This window comes from Apodemus sylvaticus, chromosome 7 (genome assembly GCF_947179515.1).
Source record: "Apodemus sylvaticus chromosome 7, mApoSyl1.1, whole genome shotgun sequence".
Classification (NCBI taxonomy): domain Eukaryota; kingdom Metazoa; phylum Chordata; class Mammalia; order Rodentia; family Muridae; genus Apodemus; species Apodemus sylvaticus.
This window is the reverse complement of record NC_067478.1, coordinates 16,917,504-16,938,300: the sequence shown is the minus strand read 5'-3', so window position 1 is coordinate 16,938,300 and position 20,797 is coordinate 16,917,504. Positions and strand designations below refer to the sequence as shown.

General features: G+C 42.6%; 1 protein-coding gene across 1 annotated transcript in view; it reads right to left on the bottom strand.

The window, feature by feature from the left end:
• The window catches only part of Rad54l2 (RAD54 like 2), a 97,188-nt gene that overhangs the window by 28,204 nt on the left and 48,187 nt on the right, over nt 1–20,797 (bottom strand). The window contains exons 3-8 of the mRNA XM_052187394.1: nt 5,878–6,076; nt 3,430–3,569; nt 2,665–2,781; nt 1,838–2,064; nt 702–884; nt 137–270 (exon numbers count right to left, since the gene is read on the bottom strand). Of these exons, the coding sequence (XP_052043354.1) occupies nt 137–270; nt 702–884; nt 1,838–2,064; nt 2,665–2,781; nt 3,430–3,569; nt 5,878–6,076 (1,000 nt within the window). The remainder of the gene's footprint in view (nt 1–136; nt 271–701; nt 885–1,837; nt 2,065–2,664; nt 2,782–3,429; nt 3,570–5,877; nt 6,077–20,797) is intronic.

The window sequence follows — 20,797 nt, the reverse complement described above, 5'->3', positions numbered from 1 at the left end:
CCAGGAGTGAGGGGTGAACAAAAACAGAGAGAGAGAGACATCAAGAAAGCAAATCTGGGAAGACACAGACACATACTTCAATAGTCCCAGAGAAGTCTAAAATGAACATGACAGAGAGGACAGGCAGGCCACCTACTTGTGTTCATCATTCAAGATATGAACTTTAAAGAACCGAGGCTGGATTTCTTCAGGCTTGCTGTCGGCTGGGAGGGCTTCAGGAGCCGGGAGCCACATGTTGAACTCTGCCAACCAATTCTGAAGAGTGTTCACCTATGACAAGCCCAAAAGAGGTGGCTTTTTCTTTCTCTCTTTTTAAAAATATTTTTATTTATTTTGTATATGTACATGTGAAGGTCAGAGGACAACCTGTGGGAACCAGTCCTCTACTCTCCCGCCACTATGCAGATTGCCAGACTGGAATTCAGGCCATCATCATTTTTACCATTAGACAAAACTGCCCCTCACCCCCAACACACACAAACACACAGACAGGCAGGCAGGCAGGCAGACAGGCAGGCAGGCACACACACATACACACACACACACACATACACACACACACACACACACACACACACACACACACACACACACACACACACACATACACACACACACACACACACACACACACACACAGTTAAACTCAACACATTTTTAGGTACCCAAAGATGTTCAGAGGGTGAGTTAAGAGTTCTTACCGGCACAATGGCAAGGACTGTTTTGGCTGGCGTATGGCGGAAAAGGACATCAATGAAGGAGATCACTTGTAGTGTTTTCCCCAGCCCCATGCTATGGGCCAGGATACAGCCAAAGCCACTACTGGTCTTAAACCTTTCTAAGGACTCCACTAGGTTGTCATATAGGAACCGGATCCCACCAATCTGACAAGAAACAAACCACATAAACGTTAGAAACACTACCAGAAATCAGGGCTACCTAGTTTTACTCACTTGGGATGGTCAGTAAATAAGCATGCACTTATATCAAATGCTGGTAGGAGTGAAGATGGAGGTTTCCCTATAGCCTGACTGGTCTACACAAGTTTGTCACTCTGGCTAGTGTCAGTCATCTTGGTGATACATAAAATAGCACTGACCTTATATAAGGTCCCATAGGAGTTAAAGAGTCTTCAGTATCAAACTCCTGACAAGGTCTTTCAATCATCCTGGCTGCTCTGTGCTTGAGGGGTGCCTCCTCTAGGTAACCCAATAGTTCTTGCTGTGGGAAGTTCTAAAACTGAGTCAATCTCTGACTGTGTGGGTGTTCACTCACTGGTCCTAGTTCCAAGCACTGGATCAATACAAACTATTATGTTCTCAATTTTCAGATATTTCCTAAAGTCTGACTTTCTTATGTCTTTTGAATCTCTATCTCTCAAGGTTTTCCTTGTTGATTCATCAGAACCAAGATGTAGTAAGTGACATTTTTAGTATCTATGTCATTGTGTGTGTGTGTGTGCCTGAGTACATGTGTGTATGTGTACCATGTGTATACAGGACCCCGTGGATATCAAGAGGCACCAGAGGTCTTGGAACTGGAGTTCCAGAGACTCCACCTGAGTCCTCTACAAGAACAGTGTGCGTCCTAACAGCTAGGCCTCACTCCAGTTCCTACAGAGATTTCCACCTGACAGGGCTGGCGCGAGGCTTATCTCTTTCTCCTCCCACTATGTTCATACTCAAAGGACTCTTCAAACATCAACTGGGTCAGGGTTTCCCAACAGTCACTCCTGGGATCAGACAAGTACGTTACAGGCTATAATACTAATAACCAGAAACAGGCAATGTTTGCAGCAAGAAAAAGGGAACAAGAGTAGGATCGAGACTGGCTGCACCTGATGAGGTTTCACGGCCCGTGCCAACTGTGGGGCCAGGAAGACATTCTCCTCCTCTGGAGGGTGATTCAGGTTGACAAGGACCCGCCCAAGAGCGTCATGCTGGTTTAAGGCGTCATTCACATGGGTGCCTCCCTTCTCCTCTTCCTCGTCCTCCTCACTGACAGACTCACTGCTGTCCACAATGTGTAGAGTATCCTCCTCTCCAGAACTCAGTTCAATCACCTCTGAGTCAGGGAAGGGGGAAAAAAAATCAAAGGAGCAGAGTACTATGGTTTGTCAGAGTGAAAGAGACAGGTAGTTAGCTAAAACTTGTCACCACTTACAAAAGAAATGTCTTTAAAGTGCCTTTCTTTCAGATACAAGGTAAGCTAAGTTAACACAGGTACATGTGCTAGAGGTAGACTCCAAACCAAATGAACAAGAACCGGACTTTTCAAAAGTATTTCCAAGTCAGGTGTGGTAGTACAATGCGTCCCTGAGAGACAGGGGGATTATTATGAGTTCCAGGCTAGACTAGTGTAAGACCTTAACACCTCCACCACTAGCAACTAAAAAGGAAGGAGAGGAGGGAGAGAGGGAAGAAGAGAAGGAGAGAGAGGGAGGGAGACAGAGAGGAGGGGAGAGAGAGAGGGGGAGAGGAGAGAGAGAGAGAGAGAGAGAGAGAGAGAGAGAGAGAGAGAGAAAGAGAGAGAGAGAAAGAGGGAAAAGAGGAGGGAAGGAGGGAGGGAGGGAGGGAGGGAGGGAGGGTATGAGTGAGAGACTAAATGTAAAAATGACCACTGACCAGGAGGAAGTGGATGGAGGCCTCTCTGGCCTGACCTTACCGTCTCGACTGCTTTTTTCATCCTCACTGCCACTGCTACTGTCCAAACAAATGACTTCCTGGGCCAAGACCCGAGGAGGGAGTTGGGGACCATCACTAGCTCGTAAGACAATTTCCTCTGGAAAAAGAAAGATGGAAGTGAACACATTGAGGGCCAGTGAGGTAGTTCAGCAGGTAAAGTGCTTGCTGCACAGCCTGGAGACCTGAGTGTGATCACCAGGACCCACATGAGAGAGGAAGAAAGCCATTTTTCCAAGTTGTCATCTAGCCTCTACAAATGATTCACAAATGTGCCTCTACACACAGACACAGACACAGACAGACAGACACACACACACTCATGTGCACGCACACAGGCACACATACACCAACTAAATTAAATTAAAAAACTAAATTAAATTAAAATAACAAATAAAATGCCACATTCAGCTCAAAGTATATTTCTCCAAGTGCTTCCCACCGTCCTCCTTTGCTGCTCTAATGGGAATGATCATTGAGAAGAGAAGCAGAGGGAAGCTAAAAAAACCTCCCAGTCTCCCTTCCAAGTTCTCCTGGCACTCTAAGATCTAAAGCTATAGGGAAAACAACAAGCCTCAATAAAACTACCTGGAGTGTTTTCATCTACTTCCACTTTCTGAATGACAGCCTTTCTGACTATGAAGGCTGTCAACAAGCAAAGGGCTCAGGATCCCTGCTAGGCTAAAATCCAGATCTGTCTCTACAAGCTCCTGGAACTCTTGGTCATTTCTGACAGCAGGTTGCTTACCAGGTAGGAACTCCAAAGGGACAGTAGGAATGGGGGCTGCATACTCTTTACGCTGCAGCTCCAGGCGCTTTCTTCTTTCCAATTCTTCCTGCTGTGCTGCTTTGGTAACGGGCTCCAACTGATCCTCCCGGAGTAGCTTTCTAAACATTGAAAAGAGATGTCCCTTCAGTTAACTTAAGATTTGTGCAATGTAGCTGGGTGTAGCTGTGTAAGCCTTTAATCTCAGTACTCAGGAGGCAGAGACAGGCAGACCTGAGTTCCACACCATGGAACTACATAGTGAGTTCCAGGACGGCCAGGGCTACATAGGGAGACCCTGTCTCAAAAACCAAGCGAATCCAAACAAACAGGAAACAAAAACCAAACAAACTAAAAGGACTGGGGTAAAGCTCAAATGGTTCTGCATTACCTACCATACTTCACTCATTAGTCCTCCTCACAGACAGCCCTACCAATCTGACCACATATAAAAGGCGGAGGGAGATGTCTCGGTTGGTGAGAGGGTTGTGAGAGCAGCTGCAGTGCACACAGGAGACCTGGGTGAGAATTCTCAGCGCCCACCTAAAAAGCTGGGCTTGGCCATGTGAGGTAGACAAGCAGGTGGGACAGGGTAGGACAAAGACAGGGCTGCTTGGGCTTGCTGGTCAGCAGGTCAGCAAAGGCCTGGTTTTTCTCCTGTGCTGTTTGAAAAACATGGAGCTCCAGGTTCAGGGAGAGACTGTCTTAAGGGTATAATATAGAAAGCAAGAGGAAGATACTGAACATCCTCCCTGACCTCACATACCCCCTCCCCCCCCACACACACACAAACTAAAAGACCAAGAGTTAAATAAAATAGTGTGGTTTGAGAGAGAGAGAGAGAGAGAGAGAGAGAGAGAGAGAGAGAGAGAGAGAGAGAGAGAGAGAGAGAGAAGAGAAGAGAAGAGAGAGAAAGAGAGGGAGGGAGGGAGGAAGGGAGGGAGGGAGAGAGAGAATGTGTGTGTTGCTATTAGATGGAGGGAGAGATAGCTCAGTAGGTAGGAGAACTTGTTCTGTACACATAAAGACTTAAGTTCAAATTCTCAGCACCCATGTAAAAAGCCAGGAGTGGCTGGATATGTTTATAACTCTACTATTATGAGGCAGTGACAGGATGATCCTAAGAGCTTCTGGCCAAAATGAGGTCCTATTCAATAGAAAATCCTGTCTCGCAGCAGTAAGGTGGAAAGCAATAGAGGAAAACATTTGATGTCTTACTGTGGCTTCTACACACTTTCTAGTGCATGCACTATGCCATAAATACACAACATATGGGTACACACACACATACACACACACAAAGTTGTTAAGCAGGGTAATAGGGATTCTGTATCATTTTCTAAGCTTAGAGTAATACTTTGAAATTTCCATTATATGTTTTTTTGTTGTTGTTTGGGGGTTTTTGTTTTTTTGTTTTTTGAGACAGGATTTCTCTGTATAGCCCTGGCTGTCCTAGAGCTCACTCTGTAGACCAGGCTAGCTTCAAACTTAGAAATCCGTCTGCCTCTGCCTCCTAAGTGCTGGGATCACAGGCGTGTGCCACCACTGCCAGCTTCCATTATGTTTTGAAAGCTGTGGGGCAATGCCAAGCTTGGTGGCCCACACTTGTAATTCCAGCACTCGACAGACTACAGTATGAAGATTACCACATGTTCAATGCCAGGGCAGCCCGAGCTACTGGGTTAGACCCTGTCTCTAAGAACAACAAAATATAGCAAATGGGGAAAATGATGTTATTTATCTTCTCTTATAGATCAAGTTGTTATTTGGCAAAAAGAATGGTTGTTGAGGATTTGGAAAGTTAAGAAAGTCATATTTAGTTATCTTTTAGGTTAAGAAAGCTCCTCTCGGGTCAGTCTCCAACTATCTGAAATTGAATTCCAAGGGGACAATGACTCAGTTTTATGAGAGATTTCTGTTGTTGCTTATTATTCATTGATCTGTTTAAACTTTTATGTCTTGAGACATAAAAGAAGAAAGTCTAACTCAGAGGACCCCACCATCATCAAACTGCCACACAGGGCCTCTCAATGGTTAAGCGCTGCTGCCCTCTAAACACACACACACACACACACACACACACACACACACCTTCCCTACATTCTGTGGGCTTAACAGTGTGTCTGAACTGCCCCTTTACTACTGAGTTTTTACTTTGGGTTGGTTTTGTTTTTGTAGTGGTTGTTGCTGTTTTGAGACAGGGTCTCCTTACGTAATCTAACTGGTCTAGAACTCATGATTCTCTTGCCTCAGCATCCTGAGTGCCTGTATTGTAGGCATGTGTCACTGCATGTATCATCTGCACTATTAATGATGGCTCAGAGTTGGACACTTTTCTCCATTGGAAAGGACATTCTTGGCCAGATTAATTTTTTGTTATAACTACTAGTAATACTCTCCCTAATTCTCCTTACCCAGAACACAGCTCACCGTATGTTTCTTCTCATGTGAGAGGGCTTCTGAGCTCGCTTCTTTTTGGGGTCCTCAGATGCTAGGATCTTGCCTTGGTGCCTAAGCTGCTCTGAAGGCTCAGACTGAGATGAGGTAGTTGAAGTGCACCGCGGCGGCCGCTGCCCATCTTCCCCCAACTGGGCATGCTCAGTGTCACACAGGCCTTCCAGGGATGGGTCTGGAAAAAAGGGGGAAGAAAGAGGTAGCTTACTGGGAATGGGGGAGGGGGAGGAGGTGGATTTTGATGCCAGACATACCAAGGTTCAAATTACAACCCAGCACCTTATCAGACAATAACCCAAGGTGGTAGCTCTCTGAGTGTCAGTAGGTTTATACAATGATGTTCCTACATCAGAGCTGTATGAATCTATATGAAGACTTGATAGTGTGTGGCCCTAGACCCAATCCTGACCAGAGAGAGCACATAACAAATGATTGCTATGACAGGACTCAGAAGTCCTCTGGAGTGCTGGCTGTGCTGATGCATGCCTGCAGTCCCAGCAATTGGGAGTTTTCGACAACTCACACTGCTTCTTTCCATATTCCACGGTAGTAACTTGTTCAACTGCCAGTCATTTAGTGTAAATTTACAAATGGCGAGCTCTGCCCCAGATGTATCAATAGGTAGTTTTAAGACTCTTTCCCTTCAGAGAATATTGTGTCCTACAAGAGATGTTTCATGTATACTGAGACACAAACACAGCAATATGTACTGAATATTAAAGAAGGGGCAAGTCACCCCGTGGTGCTAAGAACTGAATCCAGGTTCTCTGTAAGAACACCAAGTGTTCTTTCCAGCCCCAAAGTAAGCAGAAAACTCTTATGTAGGGGTTTATTCAGATTGACTTTGAACCTCCTGCTGAAAGTAGTGAAACAGAATGGGAAATATTACACAGGAGAGCTATGTCAATCTACCTTGTCATTCTATGCTGAACAGTTTAGGAGGCTGGATTTATCAAACAAGATCATCTGTGTTCCTTCTTGCTTGGAACTATGTCCTTGGACCCATGACATTGCACTGAAGTAAAGCCTGTACCAGTTCACCATCTTAAATATTAACAATAAACAGAATTATCTTCAAGGAGGAGTGGAGTCAAAGTATAACACCAAGTCTTTTAGCTGCTCTCCCAAGTCTGTTTCTCTTGCAAACAACTCTGAAGAAAAGCCAGGCAACTGTCTGCCATTAAAAGAACTATCTCTCAGTCCAGTGTAGTGGTGCCCACCTTTAATCTCAGCACTCAGGAAGCACAGATAGGTGGAACTCTGTGCATTCAAGACTGACCTGGTCTGCATAGTGAGTTCCAGGACAGCTAGAGACACATAGTTCGGCAGTATCTCAGAAAAAAGTATATAAACCAATTTTTAAAAAGCAAACTTTTGGCTTGGGGGGATGGGGAGGTAGGAGGGTGGGGGGTTAGGGGGTGGGGGTGGGGGGGTGATGGCGCACGCCTTAAATCCCAGCACTTGGGAGGCAGAGGCAGGCGGATCTCTGAGTTCGAGGCCAGCCTGGTCTACAGAGTGAGTTCCAAGACAGCCAGGGCTACACAGAGAAACCCTGTCTAAATAAATAAATAAATAAATAAATAAATAAATAAATAAATAAATAAATAAAGGCAAACTTTTCTTTTAGCACCCCTTTCTCTCAAACACAGATGCATGACATTTTCACAACTGTTAACTCTCTGACCTAAATTCTTATCTCCTAAAAGAGAGAGCCATCAATGTGTGTGTGTATGGGGGGGTGGGGTGGGGGTTGTACACTGTGTATTTATTTAGATGCTGATTACTGAGTCCAGAGATCTGGTTGCAGTCCGGATGTTGGCACTGTCAAGTATCTGCAGTCTTGATATTTATTGTGTAGAAATTGTTTTTCATCGCCTCTGATTGCTTAATAAGGAGCTAATCAGCCAATATCTGGGCAGAGAGAATATGGAGGGACTTCTGATCCCAGTGAGAGGGTCTCTGAGGGTCATGAGGGCAAACTGAGGAGGACACCAACGGAGCAGGAACCGCCAGGGCAAAACCAAGACGGCAGGTAACACCATGTGGCTGGGAAGTAGCAGAGTCAGGGTAGAACAGATGAGAACCCTGCCCAGCTACAGTGCAAGGAGCTATTAATAAATATACCGGATCTCGGGCTGGAGAGATGGCTCAGCGGTTAAGAGCACTGACTGCTCTTCCGAAGGTCCTGAGTTCAAATCCCAGCAACCACATGGTGGCTCACGACCATCCGTAATGAGATCTTACATATAATAAATAAATAAATTTAAAAAAAAATACATATATATACCGGGTCTCCATGTCATTCATTACTTTAGAACAAGGGCAGGCATTGAAAAGTCCTGGACTTTTTTACGCATCAATCCTGACTCCCAATCCCACCCTGCCCCAAATAAACAGCTGCTTAGATAGCAGATCCCCTAGGAGGGGAATATCCACTGTTAAGTGAGCGCCTACTGAGGTAGCTTATTGATTAGATAAAAACTGCAGACTGGGCAACTTAGTGTTCTTTGCTGGTTCTCTGGCCTGGTTGCTTTCTCTCTGAGCTCTACCCCAGGACAGGATAATGACCTTTGATGCTCTCCAAATCTTTCTATGTCCTGTCTCTATTTCACAAGCAAATTTATTGAGTAACTACTTGGAGGAACAGTTAGAGGCAAGGTTAAAGAGTAGGCAGACAGGACAGAGTCAGAGCAGGGGCAGCTCCACAAGGTCAAGCCAAGGGGGCTGAAACTGATCTGCTGGACAGTGAGAACTTGTTGCTAACTGTCATTTCCTTGTTCTGGCGGTCATGCTTCTTCATAGAATGGGCTTTTCTTGAGAGGAGAAAACACAACTCTAGTCTTTCAGAGTTACAGACAGATTTACTATTAAATATCCATTCTAAGATATAAGGTCTACTACCTAGGATCTAGTAGGGGGACTGAGTGTAGCAATAAAATTTTTAAATGCTCAGACACTGGCCAGTTTTGGTAGACCTACCTATAATCAAACAAGAATGTAAAAAGTCCTATGTTCTGTCATATAACAAATGTAATTAGTATTTGCATAGCTTAAAAGTTAATGGCTATTACTATGCTGGCTAAGATCATAGGTTCAGAACTGGACACAAATACCCTTGAACTTTCTCTTTCACTCAAGTCAGCTATGAGTAGCAATCACAAGTTATATAAACAAAGACCACGTGCATAAGCTTCTTGGAAATGAGTTATAAATACCACCATCACCAAAAATTTAACTGATAAACTTTGTCTGGGTGGTGAGACAGGATACACAGCAACATGCATTTCATTCAGTGAGTGCACAAATACATAGACTTCCAGGACCCACCCCTGAGCACTTCCATGCCTTTTACCTCTGTACTAGAGAGACCAGTGACCTCTAAGACTCAGCATTCTCTACTAATGTCCTGTGATAAAATGCAGGGCCAGGAATGCTAGCACACACCTATAATCCCAGGACTTCCCAGATATAGATATTTCCTCAAGAAACAAACATAAACATTATGCATACAACTATAAGCTATATGCACCAAAAATTTTATACCCTAATTTCAACACATTTGAAGTTTACAAAATTGTAAAGGACAAAGAACTATGTTAAACAAGACCACATGGGTATAATCAGTGAAATCTAGAATATATAAAACTATAGAGCCAGTAAATCCTTTTCCTCTAGAAATAAATTGCAAGGAAAAATATATAAGGGGACAAAAATCAATAAATGAAAGAGATGTAAAAGGACGCCAATCATATGTGGTCCTTGAAGAAATGTAATTAATTAACAATAAAAATAATTTTAAAGATAATTGAGGATCATCTCAGTATTTCATAGTATAAGCAACTACATTTAAATTTTTAACTATGTGTATATGTACAAATCTGTATGAAGGGTATGTTCGTTACAGGCCTGTGGATGCCTGCAGAGGGGAAGGGTCAGTTCTCCTAGAGCAGGAGTTGCCAGCAGTTGTGAGCCTGCTGCTGTGAGTCCTGGGAATAAACCCAGATTCTCTTCACAACTACTGAGGTGTCTTCCCAGACCCAGGAGCTCCTTTTTTAATCACAGGCGCATTCATTTGTTCCTTGCTTCAAGCAGCAATCAAATTAATTATTATTAATGGTTGATCTATTACATGGCAAGCCTTTTTAGGCAAAATTAATAATTGTTATCCAAAAATAAGTTGTTGCAATTTACTTTATATTTCTATATGTACATCCCATAAATTATACATCAACTATGGGACTAAAGTTTATATAATTAGATCATACGTCTATTCCTTTATGTTTTCCCCTGCTTCAGCACATGGGTGCTATAGCAGCTATTTTTAAAATGTTAAAAATCAATCTTTTAATAATAGTAAATATATATATATAAAGCTCATAGTTTACAGTTGCTTAAAATTGTTCTATTTTTAATACTGCTAATTCTTAATTTTTTTAATTATTTATACAAATGTAATTCAAATTTCAAAGGATATGTTTTCTAAATTACTGTCCTTTAAATATTTAAAGGTTAACCAAAGGCTGAAGAGACATGCTTCAGCCATGGGTGCTAAGAGCTAGACTCTTGTATTTTTATGTTTGTAAGCCTGGAGAGATGGCTCAGCTGCTAAAGGCTAGGTCCTCATTCATGGAGCATGAGAGCTCGAATCCCAGCGACCACATGGTGGCTCACAACCACCTGTGGTGAGATCTAACGCCCTCTTCTGGTATGTCTGAAGACAACTACAATATACTATTTATAATTTAATCTTTAAAAAGGGGCCTGGACAGGACCCCTTGGGGCAAGGCACATAAAGTTTGTATCCCAAAGAGGCTATATAGAAACATTCAGATGTACAAGCACATTTATTATTTGTATCATCAAAAGAGTAATGGCTTAAAAATAGTTTTATATTTTTATGTACATCAAATTATAAAGATTTGTTCTTGATGTCCTCAATTTCTACTTCTACCACATAACGGTGTTGATTCTAGAGGACTTAATTAACTTTTACAGATAATTGATACTCATATTTCTAATTTAAAAAATCAAAATATGTACATAACTATGATTCATTTTGGGGCATTCTAGTTGCAACCACTCTAGCAAAAGGGCAACTGAGAATGCTATATTTATTTTCTATAGTTACATAGTTATTACATATGTTATGGTATATGCTTGGTGTTCCAACTTAGATTAGAACAAACATTGGAACTGGCCATTTAATAAATAAAGGCTATTCATTTGAGATATCTTTGACAATTTGATTCTTTATTATCCTCAAAGATGAGGTAATATAAAACATTTTTACAAAACAAAACAATATCTTCTTAAAAAAGAAAAACAGAGGGGAAATGGTGATCTCAGCAGCCAAAGGCAGAAGCAGGAAGCTTGCACTGGACCAAGTGTGAGGCCAGTCTGGTCCACCTGGAGAATTCCAAGCTAGCCAGAGTTTTATAGCCAGCTCTAAGGGGAAAAAAGGGTTAAGGATGTAAGACCTGAGAACAAATGCCAAACTGGCTTGCTACTCAGAGAGCTGGAAGCAGACAGAGTTCATGAAGGGGGTTGGTCTGATGTTGGCATGTATTCAAATGCTAAATATTGGTCTCCAAAATCTGGTTGCTCCTGACCAGATATAAACCTTGCCCCACAAGTTATCCCTGATTGGTTAATAAAGATGCCTACAACCTGGGCTGGGCAGAAGAAAGGGAGGCAGAGTGAATCTATTTAGCTTCTGCAGTGCCAGGAGCTATGCACACAGCACTGGGCAGCTCTTAAGTTTTCAGAGAAAATAAATTAAATGAGCACTAAACTCTAAACTACCCTTGAACTCAGGGCATCCTCCTGCCTTACCTTGCCAAATTCTAGGATTATAGAGTAAGCCCCTATATCCAACCAAATCCTTATATTTTATGGTTGTGATCCAAGCCTTTAACGGCTGAGCCATCTCTCCAGCCCCCAACCAAATCCTTAATCAAAATTCACTAGATATGCAAACAAGCACAAAATAAGATCTCTGGTAAAGAAAAAGTATAGTGTACCTGTAGCCCCAGCTACCCAGGAGGCTCAGATAGGAGAATCATTTTAGCCTAGAAATTCAAAACTATCTTTGAGCATAGTGAGATATCATCACAAAGAGTAGAGAAGTGGGTACCTAGTGGTGAAGGCCTGTGATCTAGCATTGCGGGGTAAAGACAGATTTATAGTTGAAGGCCAGCCTCAGTTATGAAGTGAGCTGGCCACCAATCTGAGCTACATGAGACCCTACAAAATTACAAAGAAAAGAAACTTTAATAGTCAGCCAGTTAGGACCTTCCTAATCTGTGTGAGTTTATTCTGGTCTACAGAGCAAGTTCCAAGACAGCTAGAAGTACACAGAGAAACCCTGTCTCAGAACAACAGACAACGAGAACAAGGATGGAAAGTATTGTAGCACACGCCTCAACTTCAAGCACTCAGGTCAAGGCAAAGGAATCAGAAATTCAAGGTCATTCTTGCTTACAAAGAATTTGAGACCACCTTGGGCTATATAGAATCCTATTTCAAAAAAACAAGGAAAGAAATACAATTTTAAGATCAAAACAAAAACAAGAGTTGATTTTACAAACACTCTCTTCTTCAAGCCCGCCAGGCCCCCACCACCACCACTACCCTGGCTAAAATGGACACTCCTCCCACTAATGGGATTCATAATTCTTAACAAAACATGGGGGGGGGGATTCTGTACATTTATTTTGGGAGAATATCACATGTGGAAGTCAGAGGACAATTTGTGGGAGTTGGTTTTTTTTCTCTCCACCATGAGTTCCAGATATCAAAATTCAGGTTGTTAGGTCTCCTAGTCCCAATATTATTTGAGGGAGTCTCTAGTAAGGGACTGCCATTGCCTAGATCAAACTGGCCAGTAACAATGTCTGTAGAGGTCTGCCTTCCTTCCTTCCTTCCTTCCTTCCTTCCTTCCTTCCTTCCTTCCTTCCTTCCTCCCTTCCTTCCTTCTTTTTTAAAAAAAGAGATTGATTTATTTATTTTATGTATATGAGTACACTATAGCCATCTTCAGGCATACCAGAAGAGGGAGTCAGATCCCATTATTTATGGTTGTAAGCCACCATGTGGTTACTGGGAATTAAACTCAGGACCTTTGGACGTCTCTTCTTTGGAGTGCTCTTAACCTCTGAGCCATCTCTCCAGCCCCTACCCTCGTTGCCCACCCCCACCCCCATCCCGTGGGGCCTTTTCTTGACTGATGATTGATGTGGGCAGCACCATCTCTGGGCAAGAGAGCCTGAGTTATAGCTATAGCTAGGGAGCAAATCAGTCAGCAGTGTCCCCACAGTCTCTTTTCTGCTTTAGTTCCTGACTCTAGATTCCAGCTTTGCTCCTGGCCTGACTTCTCTCACTGATGAATCTGAGGTCAGGAAGTATACGGTAGAATAAACACTTTCCCTCTGACGTTGGTTTTAGTCAATGTTTTATCACAGCAACAGAAAGCACACTAGATCACCCAGTCAGCCATCTTGCCAGCCTGTGAGGTTATTTTAGTAACTCAACACTTATCATCCATCTTCTCGTTTAGCATGATTCCTTCAAAGCAGAGGTCCTTCCCAGCTCACTCTCCCCTATACATCTAATGCCCAATACAAACGCCTGCCACAGAGCAGAGACCCAATACAAACAAGCTGCTAAATAATCTACCAATAGGCCTAAGTTAGGTCTTGTATGAATTTCTATTCATATAAATCAAAATAAGATTCACCTTCAAAACAGGTTATAGAAAGACCAAAACCTTGCCACGGTTATTCTCCAGGAACAAAAAGAAACATTCATGACATTAATAAATACTTAACATTAGCAGATTTAAAATTAAACATAAACATCTAAAACAAGATCTAAGATGTGCTTGGAAAGATGCCTCACTGTTTAATAAGAATACCTTCTGCTTTTCCAGGATACAAGTTTGTTTGCTGGCACATTCTAAGGTGCTCATAACCACTTTAAATCTTCTGGCCTCCAAGAGCGCCTGCACATGTGGGTGGCATACAACCAGAGACACATGCATACAAATGAAAATCCAAATGAACAGTAGCTCAGGAGGGGTGAGGGAGGGAGGGCAGCAGAAAGGGAAAGGGAGCACAGTGGGATAAATAACACCAAGGATGTTTAAAAAGACACCAGCAATCACATTTAATGTTTACCTAAAATTACATATGTATGTGTATGTATATACATAAATATGTAGTGTAAAAAAGTTACACTGCATGGAATGATAGTTCTCACCCCAAGAGTCACGGAATACCTAACAAAAATCTCAGTACCCTCAGTATCATACATGAGAAAACTATTGTTAGACTGTCATTGCCCTTGTATTTTAAGGTAAGATTCTACTGCTGAAGAGACCACATACTTTAAAGGAACTGAGCTGGATGGAACTGACCTGGAAACAAACTTCCTCCCTCAGAAGCAGCTCTCATAGTACTGGAAGGCACTATGCAAGCTGCCAAGACAAGGTGTCAATCCAGTCTTGCCTGCTGCAAAGCCTACACACCACAGCAATGTCTGGATCAGCAAGATATCTTGCAATGATAGCGCTTTTGTCTTGGGTTAACCAAGAGCTGTCTAATTGGACTTAAGGGCCATTTAACAGAAGAGAATTCATACAAGATACTATAAATCTAGCCAACTATACTCATGGCTAGAATCATGGAAAAGTCATAGACACTAGAGGAGAGCTTACACTGCCACTTTCCTAAATCAATATAATTTCTCTTTTCTAAGCATCTATCCTTAATGCCAACAGATGAGAGTAGCGCTCATTTTTAGACCCAGCACTTAGGAGGCAGAGGCAGGCGGATCTCTGAGCTTGAGGCCACTCTGGTTTACAAAGCAGGACAGCCAGGGTTACACAGAGAAACCGTGTCTGGAAGAAGACAAAAAAACAAAACAAAACAAAATAAAAACTGCCAGGAGGTGGTAGTGTGTGCCTTTAATCAGAGATGGAAGCAGATGGTTCTCTGAGTTCAAGGCCACCCTGGTCTACAGACTGAGTTCCATGGAAGCCAGGGCTACACAGAGAGGAGGCTCTTATTTTTCATCACAGAAGCATCTATCTGTAACATATGGAGACTAGAGATCTGGACTGGTCAAAATGCAGAATATGAGGTGCTCAATCCCAACTGACACATCTGCAATGCAATCTCTAGCCCTAAATTAAAGGTCAGGGAAAACAGTGGAAAAGGGGGGCAGAAAGACTCTAAGACCCAGAGGTCAAGAGTGTTTGTTGATAGATCATGTCCCCTAGACATGATAGGGAAAATATACCCATGAATAATAGGGTTGCCAGAATAAGACCTATTTATAAAGACAACACTAACTGACACACCAATGCAAACAGAGGAAATTTCACATGGCTCTAACCCAGATGAGAACAGCTTTAAAAAGTCACTAGATGGGCTGGAGAGATGGCTCAGTGATTAAGAGTACTGACTGTTCCTCCAAAGGTCCTGAGTTCAAATCCCAACAACCACATGGAGGCTCACAACCATCTGTAATGGGATCTGGTGCCCTCTTCTGGGGTGTCTGAAGACAGCTACAGTGTACTTACATACAATAAATAAATAAATCTTTAAAAAAAAAAGTCACTAGATACTGAAAGTGGGAGAACCAGATGTCTCCAGGGCCACACTCCCACATAGGATACCCAACCCTAAGTGGTCAACCTTGAAGCATAAATATACACGCAAAGCTAAAAAGACTACATAGGTTACATATACATATATGCACACGCACATATAGCCACGTATGTGTGTATATCTACATAATGTACATATATGCACACAAGTGTGCACACACACATGCACACACATATACATGTAACAATAATAATTAAAGAAGAGAACATGGAGAGAACTGAAGGAGCTGGAATGGGAAAATGAGAAAGCTGAGTGATTAAGATGAAGTGCCAAGTTATGACATTTTTATAGATACAAATAAACAAACAAACTCAAAAAAAATCCAACATGTAAAAAATTAAATTCACTGTATAATGCCTTGCTAATCTATTGTGATGTTATACTCCATGTTTTCTAGAAGTTAGAGCAAACCTCATAATCATAACATATATGTGGCTCATTGTAGACATTGGTTACCACTTTTTGTATAATGTTAGTAGTTATTTGAAAAATTGTAAAATATTTGATGTTGCAATTAAATACACATAGTGATCTACAGACAAGTCTTACTAAGAAAGCAAAAAAATTGTCATAAGATGAGTAACTGAAGATTAATGAACTGAATATATTATTTTAAAAACAAATGAAAACAAATAAGTCTTGAAGCAGCAGCAGACATAGTAAGCCATGTCTTTAATTCCCATACTCAGGAGGCAGAGGCAGAGGCAGGTAGGTCTCTGAGTTTAAGGCCACCCTGGCCTACATAGATAGTTCCTGACTAGCCAGGGCCACAAAACTGAGATCCTGCCTCAAAACAAAACTTTTTAAATTAAAAAATAAATGAGATCAGGGGCAAAGGTCCAATGCCAACTCTGACTACTCAAGAAACCACTTAAGACTTGAAGACAAAAAAAAGCCATCCTGTAGATTAAGCCCTCAGAGAGGAACAACTACAAACTCTTTGTAAGTGTTCCCAAAGCTTCACAGGTTTCCTCAGCCTTGGCACCAGTGCCTATTGGGTCCTCTAGTAGCCTGGTTTGGAGCGGTCCTATGATGCACCTCAGTGTGTCAGACGACCTTCCTACTTCTACCCACAGTAGGACTACTCCTCCAGCTGCAACAACCTGCAGACATTGCTAAACATTCCCTTGGGGCCAAAGTCACTCCCAGTGAGCCTTAGCAGAATCCAGGCTAAAAATAGTAAAGAAACAATCATTTGTAAACACTACAGATTTGTCTAGCCCAGTGCTGCAGAATGATTTAATTGACTCTGTCCAACAACATCATGAAGATTTTTGGTGGCCAAATACAATCATTTTGGAAACTGAAGAATTGCCAGGAGCTTGGTACCATTCTGGGATAGATGTATAGTGGGCTATCTTGGCATAAAACCCATCTCAAAAAGAAAGGGCTGCCAAAGAGAAAGATAAGTGGGAAAGGGCAATTGTCACTGCGTCTATTTTTATCTGAGTATGTGTAAAGGTAGAAGGAGAAAGGAACTCCACAAAGCTGTTTTCTGACCTCTATACAGTGTACAATGCTGCAATGTACATACCCACAAACACCTCCCCCCCCCCTCTCTCTCTCTCACACACACACACACACACACACACACACACACACACACACACACACACGTGTTGCTGAGGGCCTAGGAGGTATATTTCTCAGTAATATAGCCACTAACTAGTATGTCACCCTTGCTAAGTAAAACACTCCCCACCCAGACATGTGTAGAGGCCCATGCCTTTAATTCCAGGACTGAAGCAGGCAGATCTCTGTAACTTCAAGGCCAGCCTGGTCAACACAGTAAATTCCAAGATAGTGAAGCCTAAATATGAGACTTTAGGAGTTATACCCTAGACATAATAAGCTATCTTCCTCCACCTTAAAAAAAAAAAAAAAAAAAAAAAAAAAACACCTTAGGAGCTCTAAGTAACCCAGCTCGGGAAAGGACTTTCCTTTGGCATAGCAAAGCCACTGCTACTCCACAAAGCTCTACCCCAAACCAAGGTGAGGTCTGTGTCCAGCTCCACCCCCCAAGCACACCTACAAGGCCATGCCTTTCACCAGATGGTTGTTCCTGGGGAAGGCTCCAACTAAGCTGCACTTGCTCATTCCACCTCCTGTCCTCACCAGAGCCTCTGAGAAGCACAAGGGTGAGGTAGTCCACCCTAGGCTCAGTGGGCAGAAGCGTGTTCAGGCTCCACCCTGATCAGTGAGACCCCTTCCCAGTGCCCTCTTCCCTGAGCAGCTTCCTGCTTGTCGGACTCCTCACCCCTAAAAACCATGTTGGGGTAAATGTAAAGAAAACATCACATTAGAAGTCTGGATAGATATTGAATAAAAAATAAATAAATAAACAAACAAATAAAAAACAAAACAACAAAAAAGAAGTCTGGATAGACCTGGGCAGTGGTGGTGCAGGCCTGTAATCCCAGTACTCTGGGAGGCAGAGGCAGGCGGATTTCTGAGTTCAAGGCCAGCCTGGTCTACAGAGTGAGTTCCAGGGGACAGCCAGGGTGATACAAAAAAACCCTGTCTCGAAAAAAAACCAAATCAAAAAAAAGAAGAAGAAGTCTGAATAGGTGGTGATGACACACCTTTAATGAGTGTCCTGCACTCAAGGAGACAGAGGCCGGTGGATCTCTGAGTTCAAGGCCAGCGTGGTCTACAGAGTGAGCTCCAGGACAGCCAGGGCTACACAGAAAACCCAGTCTGGGGGGAAAAAATGCCCACTCCTGCTTATGCAATCAACTTTAATCAAATGTAGTGGGACACATACCAAGTGAAGCAGGGAAAGAGGGGGAGGACTTGTAGAGAAAAGAGGAGATTTAAGAGAATAGTGTGGGGAATATGATCAAAGTATATACAAATGAAACTGTGAAAGAATAAACTTTACATAAAAAAAGAGAAGACCTTGAGAGACAGTGGTTAAAGGATCACTTGTTCTAGCAGAGGACCTGGGTTCAACTCCCAGAGTCCACATCCATGCATAACTCCAGTTCCAGAAGATGGGATGTTCTCTTTTGACCTCTGTAAGTATCAGGCACACAGGATATACATATACATACATACATACATACATACATTCATACATTCCTACACATAAAATGAATAAATCTTTAAAAAGAAAAAGACAGGCGGGGGAGGGGAGGAGACTACAGCATGGTGGTGAGCACATGTTTCTAAGCCCAGTGTTCGAGAGATGAACTCATTAAGATCAGGAGTTCAACACCAGCATCAGGTACATAATAAATTGTGGGCCCACCTGAGCTATGAGACCTTGTCTCAAATGCCTTCCCCATACCATGCCCTCTGCAAAAGAAAGAAATAGAAAAGACCAACTAATTTTGTTTCTCCTTAACCAAAAAGCCCAACTCAAGATTATACATTCAGCTCTAGGCCCTCCTTTCCATTGACGACCCCACTAAGCTTCATCATGCATGAAGTGAAACTCCACAGCCCACAGCACAGTGGAAGTAAAAGTCATCCTTGCACTATTCAAATGTTGACCTCTCTGCCCACACATCTTCCCCGGAATCCAGACAAAGCATGGTAATCAACAATCTCCGGTCTCATTTTTGTGTAAATAATTTTTTGTCTTATCAATAAATGCTGATCTCCCAATCGCTGGGCAGAAGAAGAAATTGAGTGGGACTTCTGCCAGCCAAGGAAAGGAGAGAGAAGAGCTGTAGAAATAGGACCTCCGGGAGAGGTTCCAAGAAGACACCAGAGGAAGAAACATCTGAAGCAGAGAGAGCTAGAGCAATATTAAACTACAAGTATCATGGGGATGGGGATGGGAGGCAGACAGATTAGCATAAGGGCTTAAGGTAGATCATTTAAGAGCCCAGGAATTGAATTGCAACTTGAATTAAATCTTGGTTTCTCCTCGAAGTTATTGCGAACTAGAAAAAGAAGCCAGCAGTGGTGGCACACGCCTTTAACCCCAACACTTGGGAGGCAGAGGCAAGCAGATTTTTTTTAGTCCGAGGCCAGCCTGGTCTATAGAGAAACCCTGTCTTGGAAAAACGAAGAAGGAGAAAGGAGGAAGGAGGGAGGAGGGAAGAGGAGGAGGAGGAAGAAGAAGAGGGAGAAATAATAATAATAATAATAATACAGCTGTGGGATTAATCTACTACATACATTTATATGAAAAATGATTCATTTTACACTGCCATCCCTAAAAGTGGCATTCACTCATTCATTCAGAATGAGAAGCCCTTGTCCTGCCTGAATGACCCAATGCTAGCTCGCAGGTAGTGACAACAGGACAGTGACTCTGTCCACCAAGCACTACCTCTAAGGATCCTTTGTCTCTTTGGTAAAATTTTGTAGAATGGAATGGGCTAGGGATTTGAATAGGAAAACAAAGCCAATAAAATATTTTCTTGTTTACTTCTAGGTATTAACACTCTAACCATAGAGGAAAAAAAAAAGATGTGGAGTTTGAATAAGAAGCCCCATAGACTCATATTTGAGTGCTTAGTCAGCAGGGAGTGGACTGTTTGAAAGGATTAGAGAGTGTGGCCTAGTTGGAGGTCTACCCTAGTTGGAGGAGGTGTGGCACTGGGGTGAGCAGTCTTCTTTCTCAGTGTGCCCGGCTGTGGATCAGAATTTAAAGCTCTCAGCTACTGCACTGGAGCCATGCATGCTGTCATGCTGATGACAGACTAACCTCTGAACTGTAAGACAGCCCCAGTTAAATGTCTCCTTTTATAAGAATTGCCTCAAGCCTGGCGGAGGTGGCACACGCCTGTAATCCCAGCACTCTGGGAGACAGAGGCAGGCGGATTTCTAAGTTAGAGGCCAGCCTGGTCTACAGAGTGAGTTCCAGGACAGCCAGGGCTACACAGAGAAACCCTGTCTCAGAAAAAAAAATAAAATAAAAAAAATAAAATAAAAAAAGACTTGCCTTGCTCATGGTGTCTGTGCACAGCAATAGAAGAGACTAAGACAGAAGACTTACATACATTAGTCCCAGAAACTGCAACACCACTAAAGAATCAATACTCTTCTTTTTACCATTAAATACTACAAGTAATAAAATAGTCCCCTCCCTGCAGTTGTGTGTTCTTATAGAATCCGAGAGAGAGAGAGAGAGAGAGAGAGAGAGAGAGAGAGAGAGAGAGAGAGAGAGAGAGAGAGAAAGAGAGAGAGAGAGGGGGGGGGTAAGGGCTAGGTTACAAGGCCAGGTCAATCCTCAATCCACCTGTTTTCCCACATTTGGGAACTCCACCTGGCCT